At 36.7% G+C, this 22,689-nt stretch overlaps 1 protein-coding gene across 2 annotated transcripts in view; it reads left to right on the top strand.

Annotated features, from left to right (window-relative positions):
* The window catches only part of LOC108643434, a 33,784-nt gene that overhangs the window by 5,537 nt on the left and 5,558 nt on the right, over window positions 1-22,689 (top strand). Inside the window, exons 3-9 of one of the 2 annotated variants that reach the window (XM_029963381.1) lie at window positions 620-802; window positions 3,620-3,787; window positions 4,593-4,694; window positions 7,385-7,495; window positions 9,036-9,214; window positions 19,351-19,508; window positions 20,717-20,759. In XM_029963381.1, the coding sequence (XP_029819241.1) occupies window positions 620-802; window positions 3,620-3,787; window positions 4,593-4,694; window positions 7,385-7,495; window positions 9,036-9,214; window positions 19,351-19,508; window positions 20,717-20,759 (944 nt within the window). The remainder of the gene's footprint in view (window positions 1-619; window positions 803-3,619; window positions 3,788-4,592; window positions 4,695-7,384; window positions 7,496-9,035; window positions 9,215-19,350; window positions 19,509-20,716; window positions 20,760-22,689) is intronic. The other variant, XM_029963382.1, reaches the window with a different exon arrangement.

The following is a 22,689-nucleotide window of genomic DNA, read 5'->3' as shown; positions in this document are numbered from 1 at the left end:
TCTAGTGAAGCCAGACAGAGGCTATAGAGACGTGAGAGCACGGACACAATCCTTCAGGGAGCCTGTTAAGGCTGGGCTCGCTTTCTCCCTGTCTGCCCTTGCCCGTGGCTACAGTTGCATTTTCAGAAGAGAATATAACACAAAGTCTGTTTTCCAAATACTTTTTTAGGCGAAATAGTAATACAAAAATAAATTTATTCTGTTTTACCTAGAAAGAAACCTAAAATAGAAGGGTATATCCTCCTCTTATCTTCATGTGTGTCTTTCAAGATTATTAGTGTTCAAATAGGAGTATATATATATATATCTACATACTGACCATTTAAAAATGCATGAGCACTTTAAATAAAATCCATGGGCAGTTTACACATTTTTGCGTTAAAATGGTGACACACAAAGGCTGTGTAGGTATTTAACTACAGATGACTTTACTTTTCTCTGCATGAAGGTCTCAGTTAGTCTAAAATATATACTTTATGAATATTTTCAGTATTTTTTGATATTTTCATTTGTATGTTTGGTTAGATTACTCTTGAATTTCGAATGTGTAAATATTAAACACTATAATTACTTGTAGAAGTTGTCTCACACATTCCTCACAATGTGTGACTTAATTTAGACTTAAAATCAGAAATGAATAAAACCAGAAAGCTACCTTTGAAGAAGGACACTAGAGCAAGTGACAGTTCCCAGGAGGATGCAATAGACCAGTGGGCCAGAAGACGGAAACAGTTCAAAGACAGCAAAAAATGCAGTTCAACTGGAGGAAGCTCCATAAACAGCACAATCACTGAAGGATCAAGTGAGTACTCCAGTCTTGTGATCTTTCCCCTTTGTGTAATTGGCACTCTGACTGGGTTTTCAGCTGAGGAAATTGATCTTCAGTTCACAACCTGTCTATCTTAGTCATAATCATGACCAAGCATATTTTATTAAATTGAACTATTCCTTATAGGTAGTTAGTATCCTTTCTCCTTGGATAAGCAAACAATATAACTGAAAAAAAAGTTGATTAAACCATACATGTTCATATACAATTAAGACAAACTCTAGGCACACACAGGTGGCAGCATAATCATAATCCTTATGCCTACTTATGTCAAAGCAATGCTGAGGTGGGAGTCTGTTCTCCTCCCTAAGGAAACCACCTGCTTCAGCTTTTATCTTGGGCTTGTTGCCTACGTTGTCCTTCAGTGTGCCTCTACTGACTGAAACAGTTAGACCCATAACTGTCTCATTAAGAAATCTGTCACCTCACCACAGACTTGGATGGCAAACAAGATACCCTAAGGCATCTCATGTGGTACCTGTGTTCTGGTAACTGACCCAATCCCTAAGTTTTTAGTGCCTGTTAATGAAGTAGCAGAAATGACTGACATTTCACATGGAAATAAAAAAAAAGCTCTTTATTGGTAGCAGTTTTCATTCTTTGCCCCTAAAAGAGATTAAAAACCATGGTAATGAGTTTAGAAAGTTTCTGTGTCAAACCACCTGAGCTCAAGAAACCTATCATGAGATACTCATACCAAGATAAACTGTTCATTGATTTCAACAGTAATGTCTCTTGAATATAAAGCTGAACCATAGATTTTACTAGCTCAAGCATGTATTGGTTTTATAGAAAAAGTGTAAATATATAGAAAAGAACAAGTTGCAAGAGCTAGAATTGCTTTCCTTGAGATAAAGCTTTCGGTAGCACATGGTGTGAACCCAAAATGATCTCCAAAAGAGACAATTCTTCCACAAATTCTTATATCTAATCATTTTGGATGGTATGCTACAGGCCTGACACTTCTGTCCCTTTTGCTTTGGTAGTTAGGCTGTTCCCTCATGTTTGCAGAGTTCAGACAACCCTGACTGATATTAAGAAGCAGCAGGTTCTTTCGTGCTTCTTTCCAGCAGCTGGGAAGAATTGTTCTTGTTTGTGACACTCAGATTGATATCTGTTCTGAAAACTCAAGGAGAGGAGAGAAGAAATGTCTTGGCACAACTCCATGCTGCCAGTGTGGCAGTATGTGTTCCTGTAGTTTTGCATATTTGTCACATTTTAAGCTTTACTACAATTAAAAAAATCAGATTAAACTGGCAAAATAGTGTGCTATACTGAATTGCTTGGTGCTCCTCTAGGTTTTATTAATTAATGCATTCAGGCTAGCAAGCTAAAATGTGCTTCAAACATATCAGCATAGTAATGTTTATTTATTTGGTTTTTTCTTTTTTTATTTGCTAGAAGCTTTTTATACAGTTAATCATACCATCTCATGCATAATAAGGGAAAAAACAGTGGGTGTGAAGTATTTGTCTACATAGATATAGTTGAGCAAACTGTCTGTTACAAGGCCACTTAGATATATTCAGGAAGTAACTTCCCAAACAAAACAAAATAGAGGTTAATTTTTTTCTTTTCTGGTTTGAAACTGGAAATCATTCTACATAATTGTGACTTCTAATAAAGGTAAACAAAGCAAGCAAATCCTATCTCCAGCTACATTAAATCGAGCTGCAGTTTACCAGGTATTTAGTACTGAAAGGAACATGATGGTTTTTTCCTCTCAGACAATTTATATTTTCAATCTATCTGTTAGCATAGTGTCTGATGATGTATACTTTTACGTGACTTTCAACATCCAGTTTTAGCTTTGAAGTTCCAGCTTCCAATCTGCTTGGGATGTTGTCATGCACAGCCTTTTCCTCCAAAGTCAAACTGCTGTTTATAACCTCTCACACAGACAGCTGCCTGCCATCCTCTTGCCTTTTGAGCCTGAACATTTCTGGTTTTACTCTCAGCAGAGAACTAGAGCTCCATCTCCATGGGGACTCAGTGCAAGACATTTTGAATGTAAATTAATATAAAATATGAACCTGAAAATCCTTGGGATAACACATGTAGCATCATGCCCTGAGATCAGTTCAGTTGTTTAGAGCACGGTGCTAATAACTCCAAGGTTGTGGGGTCGATCCCTGTATTAGCCATTCCCTTAAGAGTTGGATTTGACAATCCTTGTGAGTCTCTTCCAACTTAGAATATTCTGTGAAATGCTGTGAAATATTCAACAGTCTAGGACAAGCCAAAAGTTCTATGTTAAAAGAAAAAAAAAAAACCACCAACAACTATTATTTCCTCACCCCACTTTTAACAAAACTACACATCTGGAAGAGCTAAGATTAAGAAAACAGAAAATATGGTCATCGCTACCCAAGTCATGTCAGATACTTTTCTACTTGTCTTTTGTCTTCCCATATGCACTGAACTTACACTAAATTTCTAGACTTGTTTGGTTTCCTGATCAAATGGGCCACATAGGAAAGCTTAAGAATCAGCTAAAGCCAGACTTCTCTTAAAGAGGTGTAGCTCCTGTTTTGACCATTTGCATTAAGACTTCTTATTCAAGTTCAATATGCAATAGCATCCAGTATTGTGGTCTTATATTTGGAAATCATTGCACACTGTCCCTTTAACACTAAAAAAAATTGAGGAACTCCATACAGACATTACAAACAGTTCATTAAAATCTTGTGGCACTTCTTCCATGCTGACTGGCTAAGAATCTAACTGTCTGTTACTCTTTATGCATTTTCTCTACTGACGTAACTTTTACTTGTTTTATCATCATGGCAGTAAATTCAGAGGATGCTCGATCAGTAGATCTGGGACTATATGCTGAAAATGAAGACAGAGGTTTTTATACAGAAAACTTTCATTCTGCTTCCTGGGTTTTCAGAGGAGATGATGTCTCTCCGGATAACAGTCCTAGATGTCTCAGCAAAAGACCTAGGCCAGTGGCAAGTAAGTTGGCTAGAGCAACAGATAATAAATGTCATAGAAATTTATTTCTTTTCGGTACTCTGAGGTTTTCTGGGGATCAATATATGGCAGAAGATGCTGGATGCTTATGCTGAAGACAGGAAAAAGATGAATGCAAAACTCTAAAAGATTATTGAAGTAAATAAGTAGTCCTTATTTACCTAACATCTTGCAAAATGTCATAATTACTTGACAAAATTGAAACTGGTAAAAGGTCATAATTAAGCCTCAAGAGATAATGGTAAAGACAGGGTAATTTCATAACTTCTTCAAGCCTGGCAAAATCATAGAGAGATACTGATGGTCATAAATTATTATAATGACCATAAAATCTCTTCCACATCAAAATTTTAAACACAGTAGATCCAGAAAGGGAAGAATCATTTGCTATGAAGGTTATTCTATTTGTAACTTAGACCCTGTTGTGCAAAAAGATATTGTGAACAACTCTTTAAGGGAGATCAGAGCTTTTCCTTGACTTTTCAGATGTTAAGTTACTGAAAAGTAACACAGCTCAAAGATCTCAGACAAACTGAACACTCCTGTAGCTTTCCAGGAGATTGTTCTTTGTTGGAATTCATAAATCATTCAGAATATTGGATCAGTCACAGTGTGAGGGGTGGCACTGTCCGAGGACCAGCACTAAACAGCTAGGTACTGAAAGCACCCCAACAATTTGTAGAAACAGTAACTGCCAGTGCCTACAAAAAGTTTAGAGAACAGCCTGCTGCTTGTTAAATTCTAAACTTGTAGAGAAAAAGGATATCTGTTTTTTCCAATTTTGCAGTTCGAGAAAGAACAGTGAAGATTGCCAAAGGAACTGGTAATTATCCTTGGGGTTTCAGGATCCAGTTCTCAAAGCCTATCCTTGTGACTGAAGTTGACACAAGTAAGTTGTGTTTGTATTGGTTAATTTGTCTTGTGTTTGTACCGGTTAATTTCTCGTATGACAATGTATAAAAATAAATACATAATATTTAGTATATTATATATACTGATATAATCATATATCTACATGATATAATATGATCTACATAGTATAGAGCATCTGTTTTGTATTAATATCTAATATAGATGTACATGAATAATTTCCATAATTAGTGGGTGCAAGGTGTTTAATAGCATACCCTTGAATTGCTCGGGAGAAACTTCTTCAGAATCCTAGTACCCCTGGGGATAAAACAGACTTCACTGCTCTGTCTCCTTCCATGTCAATTGATACGTTGTGCAAGTGCCTGTATTCAGCCTCCATCCAGATGCAGAGTCTAAAACTGTTGTGGACTGACATCCATGAATGACAACATGATTTTAAGAATTAAATGGGGCATGCAGAGATCCTTCTAACATTTTCAAAAGTCTTACTGACTGGGGACACTTCTGCTTGGACGGGTTTCCATTGGGCCATCTGTAAGCCATAACAGGTGTGCTGTTAACTTCTTCAGGGTAGTATGATGATTGTGAGATACCCCAAAAGAAACTCCAAAACCCAACTGAGTAAGCAAAAAAGTGTCAACAAAGAGTGTACAAAAAGTACAAGAAGTATAAGATGATGCCTCTAGAGAGCAATGATGGCATGTCTTCATAATGGTGTTGCCAGTTTCACTCAGGAATTAGACCATGGGAGTCATCACTGAAAGGTCTCTGAAATCATTGGCTCTGTGTATACTGTCAGCTTAGAAATCTGGCTAAAAGCTTACTGTATCAGTAACAGCAGTGAGAATGAGACACAAGCAGTCAGAGTCATTTTACTGCTATCATCTAAAACCTTGGTTCACCCATATCTAGAGTAGTTTTTGCTCTCTGCATCTCAGGATGAATACAGTAGAATTAGAGAAGGAGCAGAAGGTACAGGAGACTGTGATAGATTCTTATTACAGAAAGCAGATATAGTGCTAAATGTCATCCCACAGGAAGAATACTTGCCTTCTAGCAAGGCATCAAAGAATAGATTTATCACTATTACCAACCTTATGTATTACATTGTCCATCTTCCTGACAATATCAGGAAAGACTGTGAATTCAGAGGCCTGTGAACTCATTAGTGCCTTACCTAAATACAAATAAAAACTATAGGTAATGAATACAACAATAGCCTTGAAACTTAGCAATTTATCCCTGCTAATCTACTAATGAAAATTAAGTCTAGCTACTCACATTATTTATTTATATGTTGTTTTCAAGTGTAGTTGCTTTAAACCTGTGGGGGAAAAAAAAAGGTTGGGTTTTTTTTCAGACAAACATCTAGAAAAATTGTGTTTTCTCAACATATGACTCATTTCATTTAAACAGAATAGATATTAGAAAGAAATTCTTTACTGTGAGGATGGTGAGGCATAGGAACGGGTTGCCTAGAGCAGCTGTGGATTCCCCATCCCTGCACAGGTTCAAGACCAAGCTAGTTGGGGCTTTGAGCCACCTGGCCTAGCAAAATGTTCCTCTGCCCATGGTAGGGGGATGTAACCAGATGACCTTTATGGTCCATTCCAGCCCAAATCATCCTGTGATTCTATAATAATTATTTTAATAATATTTTAAAGACCACTTATGGTCATAAAATCTGGTATGGGATCCTCAAAGCCAGCACAAACCAAAATGTGCTGACATTTGAGAATTTGCAAATTATTTGTAATACCTTTGAGTGTGGACCATGGCTTTATTGTGCCTGTTTATTATTAAGCTTTTACTAATCTCTTCCCTACAATGTCTAAGCATCCTCAGAAATACACTGAAGCATCCCATTTACTGCATCATAGGGTACAAAATAATACATTAAATAGTGAGAACGTGGAATAATATTTTCCAGAAACATTTTGTCACAGTACATTAGGAATGCTTCATTGTAAATTAGAAAACAAAAACTGTGTCTGATAAATTTGTAACTGAGATTTAAGTAACTATGTGTTGGTGAATGGAGCATATTTATCACTTCCCTAATTTGCTTCCATTCCTGACTGGCATGTATCTCAGCACTATTTTGGAGTGCATGTGATTTGCAATGGTTAACAAATAAATGAAAGGTCATGCATTAATAATCTGATTCAGTCCCTCCTTCACTGACACTTTTTTAACTTACTATTTTATTTCCTCCTAAAGACAAAACCCCTCAAAATTCTCTGGCCAAATTCAGTTAGCCAGCAAAGACAAACATCAGCACAGAAAGTATTCTTTTGGAGTTACATCCAAAGCTCATCAGAATAATAGATTTTTTTTTTCTACTGGCTTTATTGAGCATTTCACCAGATCTTTGTTTGCACTTTAGGCCAAAACCCTCAGATACTGAAATTATTATTTGCATCTTTAAATCCTAATGGCATTTTTAATTAAATTTCTCAACTGCTAGTGATTATCTAGTGTTGCCCCACAATCCAAATCCTGAATATTCATTTACAGATGACTAACGTTGCTCAGTAAAACTTGTTTGACCTTGAAGTTGAAATCATGAAGGCCCTAAAGCATAATCTGGTTGAACAGATACACGTTTTGCTAGAAAAGCTTCTCTGCACAGCCATGCTTGATATCCTAACTCTAAATAAAATGGAGTTTTTGATAGGGTTTTTTGTTTTTTTCTTTTAATTCCAGATAGTGCAGCTGAAGAAGCTGGGCTTCAGGTTGGGGATATTCTAATAGCAGTCAATGGAACTGATGTCACCAGCATGCCACATTCAGAAGCTGCCAATCTGGCAAGGAAAGGTAATTTTGAGATCACAATAGATTACATGACTGGGTCAGGTTTCCTGTTCAATGCTCCAAATACAACCAGAAAAACTGGGTGATGTATGCAACACAAATATTAATTACCAGTTTAATGCATCCATATTTAATACAATAGTATTGCCTAAGTCACCTTTTTATCTAGATCTTGTCTTCTAGACATGTAAAATTATTTCCCAAAGAGGACATGTGACTGCAGAGACACAAATACCTTATTTATGCCTTATACTTCCTCAGGGAGTGACTTCATATCTTCCTTCAGTGCACCCAGTAGTTATTTCTGTGTCACCAAGACCTGAAGTCTAGTCAGGAGAGTAGAGAGGACATTTCACGAGGCATCCTTTTACACCACCACAGAAACAGTCAGCGATATTAATCAAGTATATTCTTCCTAGAATTGTGATGATTAAAACCCAAAGATACCCATGTTTGCATGCTGAAAGTTAATCTGCCATTCCCTTATTTATCCCAGATAGGGTTTTGACAAAGGCTCACAGGAAATTCAATAAAGTGCTTTTACAAGACAGTGACAAATTTAACTTGACACGTTCCATATTCTTTAATTATAGAGGTGCCATTCACACTATATTTAAGAGTATGTTGAGTCTTTTGGCAGATAAACCTCTGATTACTTGGTACTTTAACTCCTCAGAGAACAGCCTCTGGACTAAATCTTGGCACACAGATAGCATTCCCAAAGTCACATGACCTGAAAAAAGAGATCCAGCAAACACTTTGCAGATAAAAATATGTCATGGTCACATTTCTCAATTCTCCTTCAGGCATTGCTACCTGCTCTGAAGTAGTGTCGATATAGTCAGAATCTCAGGCCTTCAGGTCAAAATCATAGATCTATTGATAGCTTCACCAAATATTATGATTTTGTATCTCACTGATGGTAACATATTTTTGGAAAATCTTGCAACCTATCATATCTTCTGTATGTTTACCTTTTGCAGTTGGTAAGTAGAAGCTTTAGAACAGATCAGCCTCCAACAGCCAGCCCCCTCGATGAGGGGCACAGGAAAGGTTAGAAAACTCCAAGGCATGGAAAACAAAGAATTCTAAAGAGCATATGTAAGATGGCAGAGCCTGAAGGTGCCCCTAAGAGCATTCTCAGCAATTTTTGCATAAACCTCAATTTATGTGCACCCATTGGAGCAATGAGATTCAATCCCTTCTCTTAACTGATGAAATACACAAGCACCCAAAATGCTGCTTGCTAAGGGAGGTCACAAAAATTTTTTTAAGAGGAGTCTTCAGATAGCTGGCTCCATTAGTAGCCCTCAACACAAACTTAGTTTCATTCCTGAATTCATGTTAAAAGAAGGCCAAATATTGCTTGATTTGATTTGTTTTCTAGGCTACTCTGCTCTTTGCTGCTTCCAGAAGCTACACTGGGAGGACAAGGGCATGGGGTAGAATACTGCGTTCCTGCGCCATATACTACATGGATGTTAAAAGTTATTGACAGACTGGTTTTGGCCTATGTTTTTGCACTCTCCATGTAATATTTTAGGTCCTGATATCCTGACTATGATTGTGGGATCAGACATCAGCCGTTACCCCAACACCCCCAGACCTACCTGCCGAGGATATCTGCATAAACGAACACAGTCAGCAATTCTGAAGGGCTGGAGAAAGAGGTGGTTTGTGCTGAAACACAATGGTTACCTGCACTATTACAAACACAAGAAGGTAAGGAGAGTGGCTAGTGAGGAATCAGGCTGTGTCTTGAACTATGAAGTGCAGCAGCTTTGTACTCAAGCATCATCTTGACTTGTGCTATTTAAAAGATAAAGTCATCACTACAGGGTTTTGTATGAGGTGTATAAAGGAGGCTTGTTGGGTAGTTCTGCTTTCCTAAGCCTAGTCACAGACATAGGCACTGTCTGGCTTTTATGGATTCTACATTTAATCTCTTTGTTCTGATCTTCAAAAAGCCTGTAGAGGGCTTGGGATGAGATGAAGTAGCTTCAGATGTGTAAGAGCTCTATGTTCCATCTAGCATTGTATGTATTTTCTTAAACAGGTGTGACTATGTGATTTCTTTGTGTCAATGAATAAGTTATGGACCTGCACGCTGGGAAGGCTTAGCTTCTTCAGAGAAGCAATGCTCAGTATTTCATTCTGTCATGGGAGCAGGGACCTGTATAGTGCTTAATAATTCTATGTAAGACTTTAACTTAATCTAACAATAAGACATAAAAAAAATGAATATGACAGGTGCTTCATGAAGGGAAATATTTCACTTGGCTTTATCCTGAGGCTCCATTTCAACACAGCATAATTTACAACCCTCCACTTGTATAATGAGTCTTTATGGCCCTAAATCAGTGACTTCTTGGTTGTCTCACCTACAGATATTTGAGTATTCTATAAAGTTATTTGCCTCTAAATAAATGAATAAATAAAGACATTTCACTAAAAAAAAAATAGAGTTTTCTCTTGACACAGTTAGCTCCAGGAGTGGGGGATGTAGGCACTGGGCTCACAGTGAATTTGCCTGCCCTACAGTAGCATTTTACTGTAGTCTGTGAGATGGCTCAACAGGTGCTGCATGTAGTTACAAGTTAATCCCTTCCCCTGTGTGTTGTCATGATGAAGGTATTCACCAAGAAAGTTACTCCTATAAAATCAAACAGATTGATTTCAAAGACTGTCATCTGTTCAGAGCTTTTTGTGGTAAAACATTTTACAGCTTGCAAAAAAGATTCAAGGTCATCCACCTAGCATTCATTTTAACCTGATTTCAAGAAGAATTAGTGAAGCTGAGAAAAACTGCCTGTGAGGGATTTACTGCTGGATGAAGCACATGTAGCTTTCAGGGAATCTCCTAGCTATAATGGAAGTAGCATCAGTGGAAATATCAGCTGGTTAGAAATGGTTTTGTCTCCAACATACAATTTGAAAACATACTAGTAAAATAAAGCCATGTCCATAATCACAAACTACATGAGAATATGAGCATAACACATGAACATAACACCAAGTCCTTGGCCTGTAACTAGTCTTTATCTTTGCTAACATGGTCACAATACCTTTGCTCAACTCAGCATATAAACATGTAGGAACATTCTTTTGGAGAGAAGATTTGATTTTATCCTAGTTAGGTCCATCATCAGACTCCTGAAATGTAAAAAATGATATCTAGTTATGCCTTTTAAACACTCTTCAATTAAGTCTATTTGAAGACAGTGTTAGATAAATTGAATTGAGAATTAGAAGGTACCCCATAATCTTACATTCACTAATATTTAATTAAATATTTATTTATTTATTTTCACTAGTGGTGTTCTTTTAATTAATTTGTTCCTCAAATAGCTTATTTACTGCACTGAGAAAATAAATATTTAAATCATGCTAACTTTATGTTTTGATAAGATGGCTCTTTAGCCACTGAAAGCATGCGTTTGCTTTTTCTTAAAAGAGTAAATAAATTTAAAGCACTGCATAAATATTTCATAGTAATAACTAACTACTACTTGTTTTCTTGCATTATCCAAGCATAGTGCCATTCAACCACTTTTTAAATTATTTCATACCATTTTTTTGCCAGCTGCTCTCTCTCTGTTCCTGGTCTCCAAATAATACACTGAAATATTGTGTTACTATTTTAGTAACAAAAAACACAAGGACTTTTTTCCCTGCCTCATGTGCTTACAGGGTACTCTGTAGAATCCTTTAGTAAGAGAGACAGAAAGAAACTTAAGTACAAATACAGTTATTTACTATTGTGAGATCCAATGCCCAAATGAAGTAAGAGGAAGCTCAACTGGACTCTTTGACACTTCTTTCTTTTGGTATGATTTCTATCAGGGTATGAAAAGAAGACTTCTCATCCCACTTCTTCTTCTAAGGGAATTACAAATAATGTTTGTAGTTTAACACAGCCTTTATGTAGCATGCTGATTTAACTGCATGATTAATTTGGATTTTGTGTTACAGGCCTTGATTCACTCAGGAGAAAAGATTTGTCCACTTATCTGATCTAAAATATTCTTTGAAACAGTTAATTGAAGTCGAGAGTAATTCAGGGAGACAAAAAAGTTCAGGATAAGGTGCCTATCAGTACAAGAAAAATAACTTCTATTGGTGTATTTCCAGTGATGCCAGCAAGGTCACTGGTCAAAGATTTCCACTTGTGTAAGAAGACAACTAGGCCTTTTATATATGCCTGAAATGTTATGTATAATGTTTTGTATTAGGAAAGGATGTTTCATCTCTGCTCTAGTCCATATCAACAAACACAGAGAGTTAGATTTCCTCATCATTGCTATTCGTAACTATAAATTATCAACCCTGAATTTTGCCTTTCCCATCTACATTAAAAAGGATATTAATGTTTCTAGAGCTTTTTACATTTGACTCACCCATGTATTTGCTGCAGTTTCAGAATCATCTCTAGCCAGTCACACACTGGTGAAGTGATAGCTGTTGCAAGACATTCAGTCATTTCACATGTGGTCATTTTGTTTTCCCTCAAGCAGATGCTTCCACTGTCCTTGACTCCACAATCCATATAAGTAATCTTTTTCACCTCAGTAGATGTGGCTATGTTTCCACCTCAGAGCAGAGATATTTGACACATTGGGTTAGAACTTTGTTTTCTGTAAATTACTGAGATCAGCAGAGATATAATACTTTATGTTATTTTTGCCTACACTTAGCAACTGTGGAGTTGCAGTATCTACTCTACAGTTCTGATCTCCTATTGTCCAGATCACTGGATCTTCTCAAACATATTATTTCCTTCTTTGTCAACATACCCAGCTTTTCTTCTAAAGGAAAGATATCTGGAAATTATGAGGAAACAGACAAGGAATGTACACTTAAATCTTACCCTAAGGCAATCAAGCTTCTTGTGCTTCAACTTAACACATTTTTTCAGGGAAAGCTGAAAGCACATCAGCATGGCCTTTCTTTGCAGATAACATCATCTGCTCCTCTTAAAGTACCATTTGCTGCTCAGCACAGTAAAGGGGCTGCAAAGTCACCAGAAAATGCCTGTGGGAAGTCTTCAGTATAGGACAGAGAAACCTTAATCAGTTTTACATGAGACCAGTAATATAGCAAAAGCAATTTGCCCACAGCAGCAGAGCATCATTTCAGTATGTTAATTCTCTGAGCTGTCAGCAGCAAGTCTCTTTTAGAACATGACAGCTAACTTGAAAATCCTAAAATATGCTTCAGTCTTCAGGATAAAAAATGATGGTCTTGAAGATTCATTAACGAGAAGGAATATAATTTCTGGGGCTTGGGAATAAATGGGCCATTGACGGGTTTAAAAACAGTGGAGCATGCACTCCTCTGTCGTGAGGGCACACCTGCTAGAGAGCTAATATTGTTCTAGGCTCGTTAGGAAAACACAAGGATAAAGAAAACAGCATTATAGTCAAAAACATTTCCCAAAATTCCTCATTACAAATATCCATAATGTAAGGAGTTCAACTAATTAAATAGTGGAATTTACAAAAATGCTAAAAGTACCAGCGAAAGCCAAAATATCCTAGTTTCAATTAATCATTGCTTTCTTGCTATGTAAGACTGGATATATAAAAAAATACGTATAAAAAGTGATTTTGTGGGTCAAAAAAAGGGACAAAAAAGGTGGAGTTGATAAAATTAAAAGAATTAATGAAATATCATTTTTGTAACAATGCCCTAGCTTGTCTCTCATTTTTGTCTTGCTGTGTGTCTAGGAAAGATTTCCAGTCCCTTTGACATAAGAGGACCCTGACAGAGAGGATAGAGAGACAGATAATCAATCTAGCACCTGAAAAGGAAATGAAGAAATAAATATCATTATGGTTATGATTTAGGAGAAACTCCAAAGAGGCCTATCTATCTCAAAGCAGGAAACTGTTGTCAGTGTATCTCCCTTGGAGACTTCCTTTCCAGAAGTCAGAGGCTGATGAATTCTAGTCAAACCAGCTCTATCAGGTCCTTATATTACATTTGTCATTTAGTTCATTTCACTCTCCAATTCCATGAACTAAGAATGATTTGGAACAATAGTAATTAAGAATAAACGTCTAAAGAGTATGAGTTTGCTGACAGCATTTTGTATGGACTTCAAACAGGAAAGTCAAAAGAAGATGTAATAGGAAGGAAGTAGGAGCAGTTAAGTTGGAAGGAACAGTTAAGTTGAAAACTGTTGTCTGGACAGTAGAAAAGAGCATGCTTTAGAGATTCAGCTTTAGTGAAAGACTGAAGTATGAATACAGAGCAAATGCACTTTCGCATGTAGCTCCAAGTCTCAGAGAAATAGCCTTCATGATAGTTCATGTTGTAAGAAAACTGCAACACATACTCCTGAGAAGCACTCTCACTGTGACAGCAGTGAAGGACGGTCTTCATTGTGATTTTATATAATAATGTCAGTTTTAAAAAGAATTATGATTTGCATTTCTTAGACTCATAAGTTTAATGCCTCTAGGAAGCCCTTGGGCATCATGTGAGTGACTAAGACAAAGTATTTCAAAGCTGAAAGGGCAGTGAGAACAAAAATATGCATTTCTTAACAACCAAAAGCAGTTAGACCCCCAACGTGGTAAACAGCTGTTAGCTGATGATCAGCTAAATGATCAGATGCTATGTCATGTTACTGTTTCCATTATGAACCCAGTCCATTTCAGCAGTTCAGCATAATTCTGCCTTCTCTGTTGCTTTAACATGGCCAACACACTGGCAATTAAGTATTAGCACAGATGCTAATTATATAGTGTTATTTGCATTCAAAGAAGTCCATAACCTTCACTTTGTCTCAGCAGCAGAATGCTTTCCTCATTGAACTTTCTTTAATTAGTGCTGTCCCTGTGAAATTGGTGTTCCTTAGATGCCTCTAGTAGGATATGTTTCTATTAGGAAGCATATTCAGAACACCTGGAAACTATATTACAATTTACTTGTTCTTTATATTTCAAATAAGATGAGGTTTAGGTTGGATATTAGGGAAAAATGTTTTACAGACAAAGTAATCAGACAGTGGAATGGGCTGCCCAGGAGGTTATGGATTCTCCGTCCCTGGAGGTTTTTAAGATGAAACTGGATGTGGCACTTAGTGCCATGGTCTAGTAACCACATCAGTGTTGGATCAAGGGTTGGATTTGATGGTCTTGGAGGTCTTTTCCAACCCCGTTGATTCTATGATTCTATGATCATGGTCATTTACACGTCTCATGTAAACAGCTGGATACTAGTCTTCCATTTCTTTTTACTCACGTCAAAACAGATCACTTTTCATCAGGCTTCTCAGAAGAAGTGAAAGTTTTCCCTAATGCAGAGATAAATTTAAATGCAGAATGAAATGTTTCCTTTTATTTCTACAATTGTCTTCTCTGGACATGGGAGTAGGGCATACTGCAGCGAGTGTATTTACAAAAATTTTATGACTCAGACACTTACAGTATGTGCTTCTGGTTGACTCTGTGCACCCTTAAGACCGTTCCCAGTGGAATAGAAGAGAGAGAGAAAAAATGCTTTTAAATTACTTTCATTTCTGTCATATATAGAGAGTCTAATTATTACACCAAGAAAGAAATCCTCTGCCACATGCAGACCCTGCACATTTCAATCTATGACAAACATTCAGTCCTTTGTTTTCTTGAACAAGCTTTCTTGCTAAGCCTAATCACTTTATATAAAAGGCTTAGTTATAAATAGATTTACATCTGAGCATTGCTCATAAATATACCATTTCTATTTGTTCTTCATTCTTGCTTAGAGCTTTAATATAGTCTGGGAACTGCCACATTATTTAGAGCATGTGTACAATCTGATTTCTTCTCTACATTTTCCATGACTCCCATGGCTCCAGAATATATTTTTCAATTTATATTTAAGAACTTTCTGAATCCACTGTCTCCAATACATTCACTATGTTATTTCATTGATAAATGAGAAATAACACTGGCTGATATGATATGCATGTTAATTTTGGCCTACTAACAGATTGCATACCCCAACCTAGAGAAAGAGTCATACTCTGATACATTATTTGATCTGATTCAAGTTGTTCAAAATCTTAACCTAATCAATAATTCTTCCTGTGAGCCTTGGTCCTGCAAACTGTTTATTATCTTTTGTGAAATTAACTGTAGCAAATTATTCAACCTCAACAAAAGAACTAGAGTGTGAAGATTAAATATGCCACAAGACCATTTGGTTGTACTTCACCTGATAGCCAATACTATTGGGTGTAGGATGATTATGTTTTTCAAATCAGAGGAGCTTTTACATCTTTTTCCCTATTGTTTTGCCTTCAGTAAGTTTCTACTCTCTCTAGTTTAGATGCAAATTGTTTAAAACAAAACAAAATGAACTACTAAATAATTTTCTCTCTCTCTACTGGCAAAAAATCCCATGTGAACAGTTCTAGAGTCTAGAGCTCCCTATTTGCTGACATATGTAAGCCCTTTCTTCAAGGGAAAAGGAAATAGATGTAAGGGAAAAAGACATAAAAAGCCTTAGTCTCTTCTTTGCACCAATGTGTCCAGCTTAAAGAAGGAATAAATGCAAACAGGCTCTAGCTATAATTTCCTAATTAACCAAACTATGAGCCTATCAAAAAGTACAGTTATTAAAAAAAGACATAAGGAGGGGAAGAGTTTAGTGATATTGCTAAGCAAGCAGCACCAGACCTCAGGGAGAAGCTGGTCAGAGAAAACCAAAAGATCGTGAAAATACTGCAAGCCTGAGTGCCATGGATGGTTGTGGCTACATCAGCTACAATGGAGCTGGGCAAATGAGAAATAATAAGCAAAAGGAAAAAACCAGTTCAGTTTCCTGTCTTGTTTAAGAGATGCCTATTTTAAGAACACTGGGGCACAGGCGGGAAGACAGTTTTGAAAGACAGTCAAAAATTCGGTCATGCCACTACTGACCTGAATGAAACCAATCTGACCCACTGACCTGGGGGCAACTCTCTTACACTGCCCACTGCCAGTCTCCCAGCCGAGCCAGACTTCAGTTCCTGCTTTCTAGCACTACTCAGTTTTCACATTATGTTTAGATTTCTTCTAGGATTTTATCTTTTTTTCTGTAAAGTTACTTTTTTTCCATTTTCCTAGTACTTGCAGACTCTTTTGTAGCTTAATTTTAATTTCTTTTCATAGTTGTTCCTGTTGTTACTTTTTATTTCTTTCAGTGCAAATATCATGAAATTTTCATATATCTCTTCAGATTCTCCTTTCTAATAGATGAAGGAGCTTAACTGCCATAGCAAATATAACTCTGCTCAAACAAAATCCTTTGAATACAGTGAATCACTCAGGACCTATGAATGGCATTCAGTTTCTGGAATTACTTACATCAAATTAAGTAGGACTGCATGCACTGCCTTAATGAGCATTTAATACAATAAAGGAAGGAAATGCTTAATTTTCTATTTTTATTTCTCCCTTTTGTCTGTTTCTAATCATTATACATTGTTTAATATTTTAAAATTTTTTCTACAGAAACATTTGTCCTAAAATTCAGGCCATCTTAGGAAAACTAGCAGCATGGGAAGGGTTACTTCAGATGTTTCTACTGTTCTTAGAATAGCTTTACCAAAGCAGCACCTGTTTTTTGCCTTCTACTTGGAGAAATTTCTACATGTTTGATACTGGAGACTGCCAAGAATCCATAAAGTAGCTGATCACAACCTTGAAGGAAAAAAAAATATTTTTTTTAGTTTAGCGCAGAATGGAACAGTAGTAGCTGTTCCAAGTAGTAGAAATTTGAGTTAGTTCATTTAAAATCTGCATGACACATATCATCAGCTCGAGTAACATCACATAGTTATATCAGGTTCCATAAAGGCAGTATCATCAGCAGGTTACACTTTAGTCACAAGTGTAAGAAATTACTTTTATAATTATTTTTTCCAGAAATATACCTTAGTCACTTTTTGTAGCAAAGATATATTTGCTAAAGGAATCATCTCAATGTGTTATTCATGAAAGCCACACAAGTGAAAAGAAATACCCCTTACAAACATGCAGATGTGGCACATGGGCCATAGTTTAGTAGAGAACATGGTAGTGCTGGGTGAACATTTTGACATGATAATCATGAGGGTCTTTTCCAACCTTAACAATTCTATGATTCTGTGATCTGAATTATCAGAATTAGGGGAGGATGGCTGTCTATTAGTCAATGAGGAACATTTGGTCTCATTTTAAATGCCTCAAATCTATCTTACTCCTTTCCTAGATGTATTTGTTTGAAATACAGTGGACATATATAATTCTTGATGCCACAGAACCCCTGTCTGCATTCATTTTAGACAGCACAGAAAGTGCTTACAAAGTAAGTTTATAAGGGTATAAAAATAGTCGTCTGTGATATCAGTACCTCTAGTGACCTTTGCCTTCAAGTCAGGGCAGTGAGGAGAATTCAGACCATGGACAGGATCTTGCACTTGCTATGCTTTGCAGTACAAATGAGATTTGGACCCTGAATATGTGTTTTGGTTATACTGTTCACAATGTAGTTTTGTGTCTGAAGGCATAATAAATAAAGTAGGTCACACAGCACTGACAACTTTCAGGACTGCCTATATCTTCTTTAGTTTTACATTAAAAAACTTTAGCATTAAAAAAAATGGAATGAGAAGAATTAATAAAAATGTAGGAAATGTACTTATAAATGTTTATTTATACATTTGTCAGTATTAGGGGTTATTTTGTTACTACAGGAAAATCATGTATGACAAAGGGATAATTACATGTGCTAGTGAGCATGCAACTAAGTATTTAACTATGTAATTCCCACAGGTGCATTTTTTTCATGGAAGGCTATGTACGTTTATTTTTAGGCTAAGGGAAAATTACATGGGGTATTTACAATCCATCTCCTACTGACAAAATTTAATTAAGCCCAATAATCAACTAATTTTATTCTATGAGACTCCACCATCTGTGTATTTTGCAAACAGCACTAATGCTTTTCCTATGTCTCAGCATTAACTCATGTTTCCCATTTTATTGCTACCAAATTTGATGCAATTGTTAGAGTTCCAGTCACAGATCTTCAAAGCAAACAATATTGGTTAAAACACAGCTACAGTTCACTGTCCGGATGTGTGCACCTTTGTTTTGAATTAAGATGTGTATTTGTGGGAAGCTGGGCTGGGAAATAAGAAGGTGGATAAACTGTTTCACCTACCTATGTGTATTAAGGAGCTTAATGGCTCTTTATGACTCACACAGGGAAAGACACTGGCAATGCCCTTCAGTCTCGAAGAGCATTAACGCAATCAGGAACAAGCAAAAAGGTTCTGAAGTGCTTTCCGTTGAAAGTTATTTGAATTGTATGGGAAGGGTTATGAACAGAACCATATTTACCACAACTTTGCAAAGGAGCTGAAGTTCGGCCTTTTAAATTATGCTCACTATTCTCCAATTTAAGCCCTTGTTGCCTGTATCTACACATATAAGGTGAGGTTTTCAGCATAAACGCAGACTGTAAACAGCACTGATTAGTAAAGAGATCTGTGACTCTCAATTCTTCAGTGCACTTCGAAAACTCCTGCACCACTCAGCTGAACCCTCAATAGCTGGACATCTACATGCCTTCAATACCTAAAAAGGTGGTTTTGCTACAGATATGGCTTCTGCTGAACCAAAAACAATTAAGAGAGCAAAATCACAGATGCAAATTTAGAGGGTGTTTGACTAGCTTGTCTTCTGTGATTGCACTGTAATTGCTGGGACTGCTGATCATTAAACCATATGATGGTTCAAAAGTGTAAGAGCTTTATAAATTTGAATATTCCTGGAGTTTATCCCCATCTCCCGGGGATCAGTTTCATAATAGTTCTGAACTTTGGGCACTCTTTCTAATTGCAGGATGAAGGGAAGTGCAGACCCCTGGAAGTAACGAAGCTGGAAGGAGCAGAAATTGGTGTTGACACCAGTCTGGGGAAACCATTTGTTTTTAAATGTATACCTCAAACTGGAAACAGGATTTTCTACTTCTGTGCAACTTCCAACCAAGAAATGAAGAGGTAAGGGATCTTTCATTTTAACAGCCTCAGTTTTGTTAATCCAGCGTGGAGTCCGAATTTTTGGAGGATGTTCACAATAGCTGCCTTGATCAGTAGAGGAAAAAATTAAAAATCTATCAACTACTTATTGAAAGATAATATTTCTAATTTTCAATTGTAGAAGCTTCAAAAATTATTTTTCAGTTTCACAGGTTTTTTAATTGTTTTTAATAAAATCTTTAACATTCATGTTTTCCTATCCCCCTGAATTCTTGATTTAGCATGAGAAAAAAATTTAATCCATGTTCTCATGCCTTCTGTCCCACTGTTATATCAAACAGAAGAGTAAATCTTTCCGCGGATGTAAACTTTCTTATTAGTAATTTCATATAAATGATCTCTCTTCTGCCAAACAAGGACAGTGCTAGTAATAAATACACTCCCATCTTCCATTTTCTTTTCTGTCATTCTGTCACATTTTCATTTTAATATTTTAAAATGCAAACATGCCCCAAAAGCATATTGGTTCTGGGACATTGACTTTGGGTTTGATGCAGAGTTAGACTTTAAAAATACTCTTTTGCATTTCCTAAAGACAACAGCTGACAAAACAAAGAACCTAAATTCACCCAAAAGTCCTCCCTTTCCAAACATACTGAAATCTAAACTTATTGTAGTCTTTGTTTTATTGTGAATTGTCAGAAATATAAAGCTATGAAGTAAATTGATATTTGGTATTAATCCACCCATTTTTTATATCATCTCACTGCTTAACATAATCCACCATTGTAATATTATTTTCCATTTCCAAATTTTATACCATACATAGTGCAACAGAATAACTTTGCCAACAGTTATTGCTTTATTCTGTAGTTTCCAATTCCAGGATTCTTTATGTCTCCTACGAATTCCTTATCTGCATTACGACAAAGACAAGAAGAGTGATCATTTAGCCTGACATGTTAAACTATATTCAAAATCTGTAGATTCTCTTGTCTGCAATATTGCCTTTATTTATTATAATGTGTTCTTACACAGCAAGCTTTGAGACTTTATTTTTAGAGTTAGCAATGTTTATTTAGATTTAATCCACTGCTTTTCTATCTTGTGTGTCCTGAAAATTTAGATGCTTTAGATGCTGCATATGTCAGCAAGAATTAAAAGAGGCAGTGAAGCATGTTTTTCTGCTCTACCAATCTAAGCTACTCTCACTTTTTGTCATGTTATAGGTGGCTGGAGGCTATGGATAAAGCAGTGCATCCTGTCCATCAGGTAACGCTTTATTTAGATGAGAACCATTTGTATAGCAGATTGTGCAGAAGGCTGAGAGACAGGAGCTGTACATGGTCAGGTGCAGACAGTAACATGGAAGTTCCATACTTTTGTTCTGGGCTGTTGAGTTGTGACTCATCTGCAATCTAAAAGCCATGTAGAGAATTAAGACTCATCTTACGTGTTTTGCTGCCATATGGTAGAAAGAATCAAAATGCTCCCTCTCCGGATATCAGCAGCTTTAAACTGATTCAGAAACATAACCCAAAATTAGTGTATCAGGCAGAAAGAAAGGGTAGAGGTGACTCACAATCATGTATTATGCCTGAGGTAATACAAATTGGAGTAGAAGGAGAGAAGGGTCATATCTTCATAAGTATTTCCCACAAGACTCCCTTGGTTGCAGGCAATCTGCTTTTTCCAAGAGAATATTGGGTGGGGGGAGGCATGATTGCTGAGTTCTTATTTTCTGTGTTTTCAGGGATGAAGAAAGACAGGTGAACTAATAAACTTTGTTTTACCTATCCCTTGCACTCTGCTGGCCCCTGTGGCTGGAAAAAATACAGCCATAATTGATCTTGAGCTGCTACTGAGAGACCTTGCTCAACCCAACATAACTCAGTATCAATAGTCCCTGGCTGATCCCCGAACTGGGAATTGCAAATCTAATTTTAGTATTTCCAGAACTGGAAGTATAGGGGTCAAAGACATTTTAGTCTGCCCTTTCCTGGCCTAATGATTCTTATTATTTCTTTCTATAGACAACCACTTGTGTGAAAATAGGCATTTGATTTGTAAAGTTTTTTGAAGAGCTTTAGCTATGGAGCCACCTTGTTTTTAACAGGAAGAATGTGAGGTTCAAATGCAGAATAAGTATCAAGGTCTACCTTTTTTGCAAATGAAATAAAATCATCAATTAAAAATATGACAATTGCAAGGTACAAACTATAACCTGCATTCATGAAGTGTAAAAAAACAAGGGGGTGTAAGTTATTTTTCAGCAGTGTTTAATGATGGTTTCCAAACAGTGAAAGGTATTTATTTCCTTTCATTCCTTTTCCACTGAAGTAAAATTGATCAAATATATATTTCTTTTGCCTTTAGCTTTCAGGTAGGTTGTAATTGCAAAACCGAACTTGCTTCCAATTATATTTTACCTGTCAGTGTTTCTCAAAAAAATGTGAAGTAATAAATGTATTTGAAAGAGCAAAAATAAATAAAGCAATTTAAAGTGTGTATCCTAACCAAATAATTTGAAAAGTTGTGCTGGTTTTGGCTGGAATAGGGTTAATGTTCTTCACAGTAGGTAGTAAGGGGCTGTGTTTTGGTTTTGTGCTGAAAACAGTGTTGATAGCACAGGGATGTTTTCTTTATTGCTGAGCAGGGCTTACACAGAGCCAAGACCTTTTCTGCCCCTCACCCCACCAGTGGCAGACGAACTTGGCCTGAGCCAAAAAGGATAGTAGAGGTTCACATACATAAAAGACATCAAAGGGTCATTCTTTAGTGTAGCATACATATATAAATTGTTGTATAAAAAGTTCCAACATTATGTTTACAGAAGGATCACTCATGCATTCATCCATTAGCAGCACATTAAGTTAGCTTCTTTCTGTGCCACTATATTTCTGACCACTGTACTGATGGAAGCCTATTCAACCTAAGGCAACTGAAGGCCCACACTAAGACCTTAAACCATCTTGTCCGGGAGCTGCTTTATGCTGATGACGCCGCCCTTGTTGCTCACACACAGAAGCAGCTCTGCAGCATTTAACATCCTACTTTGCAGACACTGCTGAGCTCTTTGGGCTGGAAGTCAGCTTAAAGAAGACAGAAGTTCTCAATCAACCTCAGGAAGCCTTCCATCATCCCCACATCACCATTGGCCAATCAGAGCTCAAATCAGTCCAGCAGTTTAATTACCTAGGCA

Source organism: Manacus vitellinus, unplaced genomic scaffold, assembly GCF_001715985.3.
Source record: "Manacus vitellinus isolate BGI_N305 unplaced genomic scaffold, ASM171598v3 scaffold_101_pilon, whole genome shotgun sequence".
In the NCBI taxonomy this organism is placed as follows: Eukaryota; Metazoa; Chordata; class Aves; order Passeriformes; family Pipridae; genus Manacus; species Manacus vitellinus.
This window is presented reverse-complemented; position numbering and strand designations above follow the sequence as displayed.